General features: G+C 37.1%; 1 protein-coding gene across 5 annotated transcripts in view; it reads right to left on the reverse strand.

Moving 5' to 3' along the window:
* Positions 1–5,258: 5,258 nt before the first annotated feature.
* Positions 5,259–15,218, reverse strand: part of LOC126336404 (V-type proton ATPase subunit H) — a 149,146-nt gene continuing 139,186 nt past the window's right edge. For all 5 annotated transcript variants that reach the window (XM_050000094.1, XM_050000092.1, XM_050000091.1 and 2 more), the window contains 3 exons: positions 11,690–11,917; positions 11,203–11,316; positions 5,259–5,833 (listed from right to left, as the gene is read on the reverse strand). In XM_050000094.1, the coding sequence (XP_049856051.1) occupies positions 5,746–5,833; positions 11,203–11,316; positions 11,690–11,917 (430 nt within the window). In that variant the 3' untranslated portion in view covers positions 5,259–5,745. The remainder of the gene's footprint in view (positions 5,834–11,202; positions 11,317–11,689; positions 11,918–15,218) is intronic.

Consider the following 15,218-nt stretch of genomic DNA (forward strand, 5'->3'; position numbering starts at 1 on the left):
TGTCTCAAGTACTGTCTTGCTAGTCTGAATATTTTGCTGCTTATGGACACTGAGGCTCTGCCAGGCATACTGCGTGAGGATGACGTGGGGGGTTACCATTGCAAAGATACTTGGTGAACATCTTTCCACGGTTTGGGAAGAACCGGATGAATGGAGTGCAGGTTTCTCATAGGGGTCCAGCCAATAGCATTGCAATTAACCACCTTTCTGGTTCAGTGGTTGGCACCATTCTCTTTGGCTGTGATCACTCCAGATACAATAGGGTGGCACATGCAATGTATTTGTCTCCTTTCATAGCATTTGTCAGGCAACAACAAGGGAGGTTTAACCTTGGACCATAACTTCAGATAGTGTTTTGATATATTGCTCTGATAGTCAAGATGTCGCACATCTCCTTCTCACTTGTTGATACTTTTCCCACCTACGACTTAACCATTCACATCTTAGTTATCGCATGATGCTATCAGCTGTAAATATATGGCACAACAGTAATGTCCATATACCCTTTCTATTTCAAATACGTTTCTATTTATGTTCTCTGTTGATGGTCATGCAGTCTTAACACTACTTTACATCAAGTTTGGGATCCAGAATTATATGTCCAAAAATGATTTTAGGTCAGTATCCCAATCAAATTTTCCCATAAAATACTGGTGGTCGCCCCTTTCATTGTAACTGATCACGCATAAGTTTGTCTAAGGAAATCACATTTGTAATCACTTAAATTCAATGTGATTCATAATTTTCTTTCTGTTTGAAATTTTTGGAAAACATTCAACTATTTACCAGATGAAACCCCTTTCATTTTGTAATAAATAAAATTCCTGATAACTGAATGACCAAATACTTATCTATAAACAAGGATGCAAGGCCTAAGCAAACTGGAAGATACTTGGTTAACACTTCCTGTGCATCACAGTCAAAACTCCTTGCATGTCTACTTGTTTCACAGAGAAATTTTGTCATTATTCATGATCTGGGATGGCAAACATGCAAGTCTTCACCATTTCCATACCGTTCGAGAATTTGTAAAGTGATGCTGGGCACTACCAACAGGGACTTCTGGCATGGTAAAGACTTCCAGTCTTGCTTGAAAGATGAAGAAAGAGCTGACCATCTGTAGCATCATCAACAGCACCGATTGCACTCTTTGTAGTACAGTGTTGAGAGGAAGGTCTGAATCAAAGGCTAAGATGGTTCTGCAACTATGTAGGTTAAAGATCCCTTGACTTGTGCCAGCGGGTGGTGGGATTTTGGGTTCCACTAAATAGGTGATGGGTCCATTACGCATAGGAGGTGGCTATGTGGGTAGCAGGTTCTGTGAGGAGTGGTAGAGTCATTTTTGAGCTTAGAGGATCTCAGGAAAGAACAAAACAGGCTTCAGTCTCAAAGGGTGTACATCAAACACAGGATGAGGGTAGGCCTACGAATCACATGTGTTATAGTAATACACTGGAGTAGCTGCGTTGCGAAAGAACCAGAGTTCAAAAAGAAAGCACTGAAGCTCAAATCATTAAAGGTACTGAGAGCTTGCTAGAGCCTGAGATTAAAGTTCCAACAATATTTTTACAAAGCACCAAACCATGTTTCAAAATGACAGCTTAAATACAATTGGTGGCAGCACATTTGTTGCTGTTAAAAATAGTCATCTTGTAGTGAAACTGGAGTAGATGATTCCTGTCAGTTAGTATGGGTAGAAGTTATACTAGAAAACCAAAATAAATCAATGTGTGTTTCCTTTTAGTGACCTCCTAACTTAGTTGCTGAAAGGCTTAATGAAAACTTGAGTATCACCTCAAATAGGTACCCACTCATACGATAACGGTTGGTGGTGACTTCAATCTACCGTCAGTATGTTGGCAAAAACACATGCAGAAAGTCAAAGTGTGATGTTCATTTCATTTCTAAAGCACGTACAAGAAAAATAAAAAATAAATTTATGTGGGGAGTAACTATAATGGTTGCATATCACAGATTTCATTCCAGAATTGTTGTCTTTACATTTTACAAATCTTGTCATAGGTGATAATCCCATTCAATTTTAAGTGAAATAATTTAAAGAGCAATATTTCAATATGACTTTCTTTCTATAAAAAACAACACAATTAATGAAAAAAAGTTTGTCCTTTTTCTGCACTTCAAGGCTTACGCACTTGCACCTGTTCGTCTTCACTATTCACTACCACTTCATTCTGAGTCTTGCTACATCCCTTCTTCCTCTTGGCTCGTACAACATGCAGGATTCTCTCTGCCATCATTCTTTGTAGGTGATTTTCCAGAAAGTTTTACTTTCTTCATTGTTTTCATTTGTATTATTAACATTTAGTTCATTCTTAATAACTTCCATTCTTATAAGGACTTCATTGGTAACAACTCTCACTTTCCTAAGAAATATCTTTTCTACAAATTTTAGTTGTTTTTTTTAAGGCATCCATGACTCATTTTCATACAGCAATACAAGTGTGGCCATGGTTTCATAGAATTTTTTTTCCCTTCTGTATTTTGTTCTTGAGTGCTTTATCATTCTGCATACTGATTCATATTTGTTGATATTTTCTATGTTCTTGCCCATATCATAGCTTACATCCCATCCTAAAAAATTATAGTTGGAGACCTGCTGAAGTGGTGTATTATCTATGATTGGGTGAGCCATTTCCCATGATGGTCCATGATTTTACTGTTCTTTGTTGATATTCAAAGGTTATAGTCTCATTTCCCTAACTGACGCAGTTTATATACTGCTTTTTGTGGCTCATTTATTAAATTAAATATGAAAACTGGTGATGATGTCAAACTTAGCGCAAAGTCCAGTGTATCATCTGCCATATTTAGGCAAATTAAATAAGTTTAACACTGCCACAATCATCCAGTCCCAAATATGCACGACTGAGTTAATACCAACCTCCCATTATTTAAAAAAAAATTAATGTGTGTGAGTAAAGTATACAGGGCGTTACAAACTTTCAGGAAACATTCCTCACACACAAAGAAAGAAAATATGTTATGTGGACATGTGTCCGGAAACGCTTACTTTCCATGTTAGAGCTCATTTTATTACTTCTCTTCAAATCATATTAATCATGGAATGGAAACACACAGCAACAGAACGTACCAGCGTGACTTCAAACACTGTTACAGGAAATGTTCAAAATGTCCTCTGTTAGCGAGGATACATGCATCCACCCTCCGCCACATGGAATCTTCGATGCGCTGATGCAGCCCTGGAATATGGCGTATTGTATCACAGTCATCCACAATACGAGCACGAAGAGTCTCTACATTTGCTACCGGGGTTGCATAGGCAAGAGCTTTCAAATGCCCCCATAAATGAAAGTCAAGAGGGTTGAGGTCAGGAGAGCGTGGAGGCCATGGAATTGGTCGCCTCTACCAATCCATCAGTCACCGAATCTGTTGTTGAGAAGTGTATGAACACTTCGAATGAAATGTGCAGGAGCTCTATCGTGCATGAACCACATGTTGTGTCGTACTTGTAAAGGCACATGTTCTAGCAGAACAGGTAGAGTATCCCGTATGAAATCATGATAACGTGCTCCATTGAGCATAGGTGGAAGAACATGGAGTCCAATCAAGACATCACCAACAATGCCTGCCCAAACGTTCACAGAACATCTGTGTCGATGACGTGATTGCACAATTGCGTGTGGGTTCTTGTCAGCCCACACATGTTGATTGTGAAAATTTACAATTTGATCACATAAGAATGAAGCCTCATCTGTAAAGAGAACATTTGCACTGAAATGAGGATTGACACATTGTTGGATGAACCATTTGCAGAAGTGTACCCGTGGAGGCCAATCAGCTGCTGATAGTGCCTGCACATGCTGCACATGGTACAGACACAACTGGTTCTCCCATAGCACTCTCCATACAGTGACATGGTCAACATTACCTAGTACAGCACCAACTTCTCTGACACTGACATTAGGGTTATCGTCAACTGCACGAAGAATTGCGTTGTCCGTTGCAGCTGTCCTCGTCGTTCTAGGCCTTCCCCAGTCGCGAGTCATAGGCTGGAATGTTCCGTGCTCCCTAAGAAGCCTATGAATTGCTTCGAACGTCTTCCTGTCGGGACACCTTCGTTCTGGAAATCTGTCTCGATACAAACGTGCCGCACCACGGCTATTGCCCCGTGCTAATCCATACATCAAATGGGCATCTGCCAACTCCGCATTTGTAAACATTGCACTGACTTCAAAACCACGTTTGTGATGAACACTAACCTGTTGATGCTACGTACTGACATACTTGATGCTAGTACTGTAGAGCAATGAGTCGCACGTCAACACAAGCACTGAAGTCAACATTACCTTCCTACAACTGGGCCAACTGGCGGTGAATCGAGGAAGTACAGTACATACTGACGAAACTAAAATGAGCTCTAAGATGGAAATTAAGTGTTTCCGGACACATGTCCACATAACATCTTTTCTTTATTTGTGTGTGAGGAATGTTTCCTAAAGTTTGGCCGTACCTTTTTATATCACCCTGTACAATATTTTTGCACAGAAAACAAATCACACAATAATTTATTTACTTACAGTGGAACCATCAAACAATGGAAAATCCAGGATGAAATGTAACAATATTATGAAAACGATAGTTGCTACTCACCATATAGCGGAGATGCTGAGTTGCAGATAGGCACAACAAAGAAAATAGATAACTAACACACACACAAACCTCATGCATTCTTGATGATAGTTACCAGAGAGAGAGAGAGAGAGAGAGAGAGAGAGAGAGAGAGAGAGAGAGAGAGAGAGAGAGAGAGTGTCTCCACTATATGGTGAGCAGCAACTATCCTTTTCATAATATTGTCACAGTGGAACTATTGTGGACATATAAACTCTGGACTAAGAGTAATTTAAAAAGCAAGAAGCTGTTAACACTGGAAAGGGTTTATATATATATCTCCAGGGAAAGTTGTAATTACATTTATCCTATGTAACCAGTATTGTAATACAAAAATAAAACTCAGACACAGTTTAAAATGCACAGAACATACACTCATCAACAGTGCAGAAAGTGGGAATAGATGCCTATGCCTGTTTTACAGGTACTGATAATGTGTTTGTGTTTGCAACATTGCTTTTATTTTCAATGTTGGTCTTTGTTCTAGAACTGCACATGTTCTATGATAAATTCATTGTTGTTTACATAAACTAATTTGCTACTCTAAATTACCATGTTTGTCACACAAAAAACTAAAATTATCACAATTATACTTAATTCCTTCAAAATTATGTTCATGAAACAATTGTTTTATTTTTCCTTTGTGCAGCAATGTTTTATACACAAATGATGACAAACTCAACGATTACACCATAAAAAAACATTTCTCTACTACATAGAACCACTCATTACAAAATATTTTGTTTCCTGTGGCAAGTGAGATTTATTTATGTCAACATTTATTTTTATATTTCAATATCTACATGCTTTATTTACATATTTATTTGTAACTTTAGTTAAAATTATACAATATATAATTTAAAAAATCTGTGTAATAGCTGTTATAATACAATACTTTACATTTCCAATGGAATGTAAATAAGGTTCAACACAAATTCAGACACTGCAATATGCTCTTTAGCCTAGATTTCTGAGCATTAATACTGAATACACCATAATCTAAACACCACATTCAAATTTCTTTCCTTAAATCCCAATCACCTGAATAGTAATCAGCACATCCAAGGCATTTAAATGTATAAAAATGTACTAGTTCTACGATTTTACTGACAATGATGCAGTGCTTGTAGTTGGCTTTGTGCCTTGTGTCTGTTCTTTCTCAAGTTGTCTTCCAAGGTATTCCCTGTAAGAAAGCATTGGCGTCCTTAGACAATGTCAAATCTACATATATTAACTTATTCCCTACAAATTAGTCAAACAGTTGAATTCTTTGGTATGTATGACAACAATTAAACTTCTTAAAAAGTGCCACCAGAACACAAACAACAATATATTAAGTTCACAATTTTCATTATTGAAATAATCAGACATGCTGCTGTCAACATAAGAAAGATAAGACATTTGTTTCACTTCTACTGTCAAATGAAGTGGATAGTGTACACGTAACAGTAGAACAAAAAAATAGTATTAATACTTGTAATTAATAGATTATTGTAAAAATTAATGTCTGAACTATGAAGTCCTGCTGACTACCTTCGAAAGTACAACAACAACAACAACAACAACAACAACAACAACTTAGGGTAGAGATCATAAAATCTCTGTAAAAGAGAAGAATTATTGTGCACTTAACAAAAACAAATACAAGATTGTAACTGTTTGTGGCACTGCCACTACCCTGCCAACTGTATGGTGGGGCATAGAATGTCAAAACAGATCTGCAATGTTCAGTTACATAGTCGGCACTTTTATAATTTCATTCACATGATGAAATCGTGTAAAGGATTGAGAATAATATGAATGCATGAAAAGGATTGAGAAAAATATGAATGTGTGAGTTATGACTTGCCAGTATACCAAAATTAAATTCTGAGTATTTATTATGAGGATCTACTTGGGGCAAGTGGCCAGAGCAAATAGCGTGATGCCCACTTTTGTAACAGTCACATAATGCCCTAAATGCATCTTTTTTTCAGCTGCACAGTTCGAGAGTCAGGCAGGTCTATCAAAATCTCTTAGCAGTGTTCTGAATCTTATTAAAATTGGATCACAAAAATCATGCTGATCTAACAAAGTTCCTCGCACACAAAAAGTATCCACATTTACTCTCAGTATGTAATAAATGGTTGTGGATCGCATTCACGAAAATTATGTGCTTTTTTTCCTCCTCCAAAGCGGGCACTAGTAGCACCTGTAGCAAAAGTAACATGAAAGTAATGAAATTTTTTTCTTACTGTTGTACAGTTGTTGTGGTCTTCAGTCCAGAGACTGGTTTGATGCAGCTCTCCATGCTACTCTATGCTGTGCAAGCTTCTTCATCCCTGACTAAGTACTGCAACCTACGTTCTTCTGAATCTGCTTAGCGTATTCAGCTCTTGGTCTCCCCCTATGATGCTTACAGCATTCTTCTGTAGCACCACATTTCTAGAGCTTCTATTCTCTTCTTGTCTACGCTATTTATTGTCCATGTCTCACCCCCATACATGGCTACAGTCCAAACACAAATTTTCAGAAAGGACTTCCTGATACTTAAATCTATACTCGATGTAAACAAATTTCTCTTCTTCAGAAACACTTTTCTTGCTATAGCCAGTCTACATTTTATATCCTCTCTAGTTCGGCCATCATCAGTTATTTTGCTCCCCAAATAGCAAAACTCCTCTACTACTTTAAGTGTCTCATTTCCTAATCTAACTCCCTCAGCATCACCCAATTTAATTCGACTACATTCAATTATCCTCATTTTACACTTGTTGATGTTCATCTTATATCCTCCTTTCAAGACACTATCCATTCCGTTCAACTGCTCTTCCAAGTCCTTTGCTGTCTCTGACAGAATTACAATGTCATCGGCACACCTCAAAGTTTTTATTTCTTCTCCATGGATTTTAATTCCTACTCCGAATTTTTCTTTTGTTTCTTTACTGCTTGCTCAATATACAGACTGAATAACGTCAGGGATAGGTTACAACCCTGTCTCACTCCCTTCCCAACCACTGCTTCCCTCGACTCTTTGTAACTGGCACCTGGTTTCTGTACAAATTGTAAATAGCAGTTTGCTCTCTGTGTTTTACCCCTGCCACCTTCAGAATTTGAAAGAGAGTATTCAAGTCAACATTGTCAAAAGCTTTCTTGATGTCTACAGATGCTAGAAACGTAGGTTTGCGTTTCCTTAATCTATCTTCTAAGATAAGTCGTAGGGTCAGTATTGCCTTGCATGTTCCAACTCTTCAAGAGAATCCAAATTGATCTTTCCCCGAGGTCGGCTTCTACCAGTTTGTCCATTCGTCTGTAAAGAATTCGTGTTAGTATTTTGCAGCTGTGACTTATTAAACTGATAGTTCTGTAATTGTCGCAATTGTCAACACCTGCTTTTTTTGGGATTGGAATTATTATATTCTTCTTGAAGTCTGAAGGTATTTCACCTGTCTCATACATCTTGTTCACCAGATGGTAGAGTTTTGTCAAGGCTGGCTCTCCTGAGGCTGTCAGTAGTTCTAATAGGATGTTGTCTGCTCACAGTGCCTTGTTTCGACTTAGGTCTTTCAGTACTCTGTCAAACTCTTCACGCAGTATCATATCCCCTATTTCATCTTACTCTATATCCTCTTCAATTTCCATAATATTGCCCTCAAGTACATTACCCTTGAATAGACCCTCTATATTATTACTTCTGTTTTCTCTTCTTTGCTTAGGACTGGTTTTCCATCTTAGCTCTCTTGATATTCATATGGGTGGTTATGTTTTCTCCAAAGGTCTCTTATTTGTCCTCTGCTTAGGCATTTTGCACTTCCTGTCAATCTTATTTTTGAGACATTTGCATTCCTTTCTGCCTGCTTTCATTTACTGAATTTTTATGTTTTCTCCTTCCATCAGCTAAATTCTATCTCTCTTCTGTTCCCCAAGGTTGTACAGTATGTTTCTTAAATCATGGTGGAGATCCAGTATTGTGTCTTTCTGTCACAAGTAATTACCCTGCCTCAACAACAAATGATTCACATGCATGCAAAATCAAAATTATCCATCTATCTCTCATGTTTCCTGGCATGTTCAGAGTAATACACATATGGCTAATATGGTCTATAAGCAACTTTCTGCACACACACACACACACACACACACATACACACACACACACGAGTATCATCTGGAGGCGGGAGGGGAGGTAGGTGGAGGGAGGGAGGGGAGGGAGGTGGAGGGAGGGAGAGAGGGAGAGGGGTGGGAAAGAGAGAGAGAAGGGCTCACGAGTTCAAACACTTGCACATGGTCTCATCAGTTCATCTCCTAACAAACTGTTGTCTTTTTTGGTTATTTTTAATTATAAACACAGACTTAAATATGTATACCTTATGTAAGGGCACTTTATTAACTCTTTGTGAACTGTGGGCTTCTTAAACATCAACTCTCAAAGACACACAAGTACATTTATGAAGACCCTATAAGTAACTCTCCTGCGAAACTTAAAAAAGGTGGCAAGAAGCTGATGACCTCTCTAAACTGTTTGTGTCAGGAGATGGGGTTGTGGAATATCTTGACAGGACATATGAGAATATTTACAGAATTTGTGCAACAGTATCCAGTTTTTCCAAGCCAAAGAACACACTGAACTATCCTTTGCACTATTCATATCACAACTGACAGGAGAGTAAAGAAATCATACAAGCTAAACTACCCTCACCTGACTACCTAGAAGTGCACTGTAAGGCTTCCTAAACTAAGATGTTCATTCCTGTGCTGAAAGTATCATAGCAGTATTTTCTTTTGTTTCCGAAGTATTGGAATCAGAAACTTCAACCATTAGATTGTCCAAATTTTAAATGTAGTTAGAGTGCCTCTTCCTCTATACTGGTTTTACCAAATATTGTCTTTCCCCCCATTTAGGTAAACAATGTTTTCCAAACAGAAGACATGTGTTGTCATAAGGCTCTTGGCAAGGAAGGGTGCAAGCAAACCAACATTCATAGTACTTATTTGTAGACGACACCATTGACGAGAGCAATATTACAAGTAGGTGAAACTATTATTCAAGAGTGCAGTGGCACACCATAAAATGTGGCTACTGATCCAAATCAACAGTGGTTGAATGACTAATTTGCAGGCACAGACTGGTCTTGCACTTTCTATGCAGTGGAACAAATGGAGGCAATTTTGAGAAGCAACATTCTATAGATGAAGAGTCACTCCAAATACATGCAGTTTGAAAACTCAACATCAGCTAACAAGTAATCAGTGCTTTTGCAAAACTTTTAGTATCATCAATGTGTTCCCTGCCTGGGTTACATTTTGAACTTTCAGTATAGTTAGCCCTGCTAATAGATTTGAATGTTGTGAATATTGTACATTTTTCTTCAGATCATCTTGCATTATGCTGGCTGCAAATGTGGTTGGTAGAAGTATGTGGGACATTCAACATTAAATAAATTCCTACAACTTAGTGGCCTGGATTCACAAACAACTGAAAGCCTGTAACCAAGTCTGTTATACAAGGTAGAACTAACAATTTCCAAAGCTTTTCCATTACCTGTTACTGGTGCACTTACATACGTGTATCGTGCAACCGACATCTTCTATAAAGTCTGGATCACAGTACTGTTTATTTCAAAATGCACTGCCTTCCTAGCAGAAAATATTCTCCTGTTCTTAGTTTCTATCAATTCACTGAATAAATGGCCATTTCTCTGCATAACACGAATGTGTGTCTTACATTTTATTTGTAACACAGATCTGACAATAACCAATAGACAAATAACGAGAGCTTTAAACTGAACAACTGATGATATCAGAATATGAAGATTTAATAGTACAGGATCGTGTCTTATTTTTCACATCTTTTTACTAATAGTATATTAACCTTCTATTTGATTATCATCATTTGCAAAAATTGTTTTCCTGGGCACATTTGACAAGCTAGATAGAATGGAAACAATTAAGAGATTTGTTGCAGTAAGTTTCATATGTATGCAGTTATTTGGAGCTCTCTTTACCCAGCACTTACAAAAAGCAATTTTCTTGTTACTTCAAGAAAACTCAGACCAGATCTTAAATATCACTCCTGTTTACTGATAAACAATTTTTACTACAAAAGCTAATATGCCTATTGATGTAAAACAGAAGTATTAGCATGCATTTGATCGATGGATACACACCCCAAAAACAGATTCAAGAAGTCGATCAAGAGTGCTCTCTCTCTCTCTCTCTCTCTCTCTCTCTCTCTCTCTCTCTCTCTCCCCCCCCCCCCCCCCCACCCTCTTCCGCACGCCACTTCCCTGTCTGTGCCTTCCTAAAACCCTCTGACTGATTATCCCAGTTAGTAATATGGGGACCTATGGTTTAAAGTGGATCCTAATCTGTGGTGGAACATACACACACAACTGTCAGAGGTGAAGGAAGTAATAAGCGACAGAAAAAGATCCTAAGACCAAATGAAGATTGAATCCTAGACCTATGAATTTGTAGTCCAATACCTGCTGCATTACCAAGTCATATTATATCATTTAAAGCATTTATAGTTTAAAAATTAACAAGCTCTCTATAAATTCAGTTAACACTTACCAATTATGAACCATCAATTTCTGTACTGCGAGCAGAGCTTCATAACGAACATTTGGGTCCTCATGCCCAAGTAACTGCATCACCAACTGTTTACCACCCAACTGTTCAATTACACTACGAAGAAAGAAAACTTTTGAAAGATGCAACACCTATGCTGTTAATTTCTGATGCATAACAACAATGTAAATAGTCTAAACACTTTTCCACAATCACCTATTGGGAGAATAATAATCTTAACACACTTTCTTCCCTACAATGAACACAAATTATGTATGATTCACTTTTTATAGAAATGATGGCAATTTAACCAAAAAGAATCTGCCTCTTTAGTCAACAATAAAGTAGTCGACATTTTATTTTAAAGTAATATTAAGTATATAACAAAAGTTTTGAAAAGTAACAGACTGTTTTATGACAACAATTAACTCATAACAGTGTTTATGTCTAATGTTTTTCTCACATCAAGTATGAACAGACAAATACTCACTGTTTTCCTCTTGGGTAGTGTCTCACGTATTCACCAATGTCAAAGCTAGCAACACTCAACACTAATGGATCTTTGCTGGTTTCCAGCAGATGAATTAATATGCGAAGCAATTCATAATTTTTTTCATTGAGCCTGCCTGCATTTTCACGCCAAAATTTTGCTGATTTATGGACAGGACTCCACTCCAACCGACCTGATTTCACCTCTGTGGCATACTCATCAAATGAACTGCAAAAATAAAAGACACAAATCTTTAAAGACATACCTAAAGCACATATGACAAGGGCAAAATTCAATAGGCCACTTGTTTGTTTGATACATATTGCTACCAAAAAAAAACATTGTTGATTGGAAGAAAGGATGATAACCATAGGAAACCACATCAATCATTTAGATGTATTACAATTTGTTAGAAAGGCAATGATTACAATGCAGGGATGCACATCATAATTGTTACTATAAATGCATTTACTTTCCAATTACAGTGTTTTCCAAGGAGTTGTATTTTGGAAAATTCTTTCAATTAACTCTGTTTTATATTTGCTTTTCTAACAGCTATGTTTATGTGGTAGTTCCATTTGACTTCAGATTGTATGGTAAATACTAGATTGTTGCACAAACTAACAAACCATCACTAATGACGTAGCTGATTATTCCTGCATTTCAAAATATTTTGTCACTGTACATAATCTGGTAACTGTTGTCATTATCTGGAAAAAAAATTACACTTTCCCATGGAGGTAGAAAAAGAAGGGAGATGGCACAATAGACTTAACATTGTATGTTGTTTTGAAGCCAGAGTGGGCGGGTCCTGCTGCCATCTTAAGCGGCCCAAAACATTGTCAGATTACGGTTTACAATTGCTTCCTGTTCATTATTTCTGTCATGTACATGCAACAGGTGTTTCGAATACTAAAAAACACTGTGCTTCCATGAATAGCATTGGGTCAGGAAGACAATTTCGAATGTTTTTCTGTTCTTAAATGCGTATTTGTTCTAGTAATACAGCTCATTTGGCCTCATTAATGTAACTTTGTTTTGTAGTTGATAAATTTCAAATGAACAAGAAGAGAAGGAAGTGATGTGAAAAGCACGCTTTCATAATCCATTAAATCCAGTTTTGCCATGTTTGTATCGATAGCAAATGAAGCTGGAACTCCGAAACCAATGCTTGTTTGCTTATTGATACTGCTTCTTGTTTGTTACTGTTTCAGCTTTCCAACTCATTTGCACAACATTTTTAATGTTCACGTTTGTAAAAAATACTTACCTATATGTTCTTTGCTAGCCCATAAATATGTGCAATAAAGAAAGAAGCAAAGCATGCTATTGTATCTTGCACTTGTCAACAACACCAACGATTATTGAAATGTCAAAGGAACAGAACTGCATAGAGGTATACCTCCAAGCAGAACAGAATTCTTGTATTATTAGATTGTCAGTACATTATTTTCACTGTAGTTTGCACATAATGTCACTTTGAAATCTTATCCGTGATGCATCGCTCAGCATGTGACCAATAATAGCAATTTGCAGTGTAAAATAATGATATAATTTTTAAGCATGTTCCACCATTGTGCCATACTATAACTGTGAATAAGAGAACGGTCTCAAATGCTTAGGCCCCATAAAATACACATTTCACTTTAACAAGTCTGTTGTTTTTAGTAATGACTGTCTAACCTGCGTAACATATATTCCTATCTTTCCAACAGTAGCCTGTTTGCTTCTCCTCCTGGAATATTTCTTGTCACTAACTCTGTCAATTTTTCAGAAATAACCAAACATATTACACCCGGAATGTATGTCTACTTTGATCATCTGTTTAACTTTACTTCTGAATTTCATTTTGAAGTTTTCAAAATATGGAAGTCCATATCACATACCTGATACACCAACAGTAAGTGACTAGTTCGTGTTCCACATATCATTTGCACGATAAGTCTTAATGATGTGGAAGAAGTCATTTTATATTAATATCTTTTTTCATTCTAAATATGCCTTTTGTGCTTAACATTTATAATTTATTTTTTATTTCTTAGTCACAGACTGACAGATGTTAGTAATTCCTAGCCATCAACATTTACACATTACAATAACTGATAGTAGTCTGCACAATAGGACTTACCAAGAGAAATGTTTTCAGTTTAGTTTCAAACTGTCAGTCAAGCATTTTATATCACTGGGTAAGTAATCAAAACTTTTGGATGGAGAATTATGAAGCACTGTTTGTGCTTCAGACAACCTTAATGTGATGTAATGAATGTCATTTTTTTCTGGTACTGTAATTATGTAAATCATTGTTCCTGTTGATGTTTAATGGATTATTTACAACAAACTTCATGAAATAAATCTAGTGTGAAGTGGTTAGACTGCTACAAAAACCTCAACACACACACACATGACCTCTGTCTCTGGCTGTGCAAAGACACAGTCTTTTTTAAAGAGGGAGTAAATGTGAACAATGAATAATTATCAACAGGAGGAATTTAGGGCATGAGATGCTGACCAACAACCACAGCAATCACATAACCGTGTATTGTGCGGGGACAAAGCCAGTGGTACAGCGTGGCACAGAATTAATCATTTGCTGTTAGATAGGCACTGAAAAACACATGAAAGAACCAAATTAAACAGTGCAGCCAGAATTCAGGTATACAAAAGAAAATATTGCTTGAACCGTTCCACTTATGAATGAAATGTAATTTCTTTAAACATCAGATTACGAGCGGACAGATCAGTACACCTGTAAACAATGCAAGCTGTTATTTTTGATGAAACAACTATATCTCCACATGGTCAAAGCAGCACGTGCTATTTTGGATAAAACCACAAAGTCGACAGATATCCCCAACAGTCAAAACTGGGCACATCAGAGTGACATCACAGGGAAGTATCATCATGGTGAACCATGTAGGCATAAATGTGGTGAACCTAATTTTTGGGCTATATAAGATGGCAAACATAAGCTTCAAGTTTGTGACGCAATAACAACTCCCCTACCCCTTCCCTTTTTTCCCCTCCATGCACTTTCCTGAAATATGGCAAATCCTGATTTCTTTTCCTATGGTTTCTACTTATTGAAGGCAATACTATGGATTTTGTCTGTCCTCCAATCTTATTTCTAAGCTTATATTTAATGATATCTCTGTGCTACTAGAACTTTGGCTAAACAGACAAGAAAATGGAGCACAGAAAATCAAATGCTTCTACTACCTTTCATTTAAGATTACTGAAGCTGACAGAAGTTAAAGAAAATGTAATGGGATACAGAGTGATTACGTAAAGTATGGTGAAAAAACCAAGACGACACCCAAAAAAAACCATATCGTGTTCTATTACAGAGAACAAGAGAAGAGAGGAATTTGAGGCATAATGTTTATTGTTAACAAGAAGCTTAAAAACAATATTGCCAATGTGGAATGAATCTCAGATAGGACAACGACGTTTGTTATAAAGATCCTCTGCCAATAATTCATGTCTATTCCCCAATGTGTTCTCAACACCTCCATGATAAGTTGAATGAGCT

This window comes from Schistocerca gregaria, chromosome 2, assembly GCF_023897955.1.
Source record: "Schistocerca gregaria isolate iqSchGreg1 chromosome 2, iqSchGreg1.2, whole genome shotgun sequence".
Taxonomy (NCBI): Eukaryota; Metazoa; Arthropoda; class Insecta; order Orthoptera; family Acrididae; genus Schistocerca; species Schistocerca gregaria.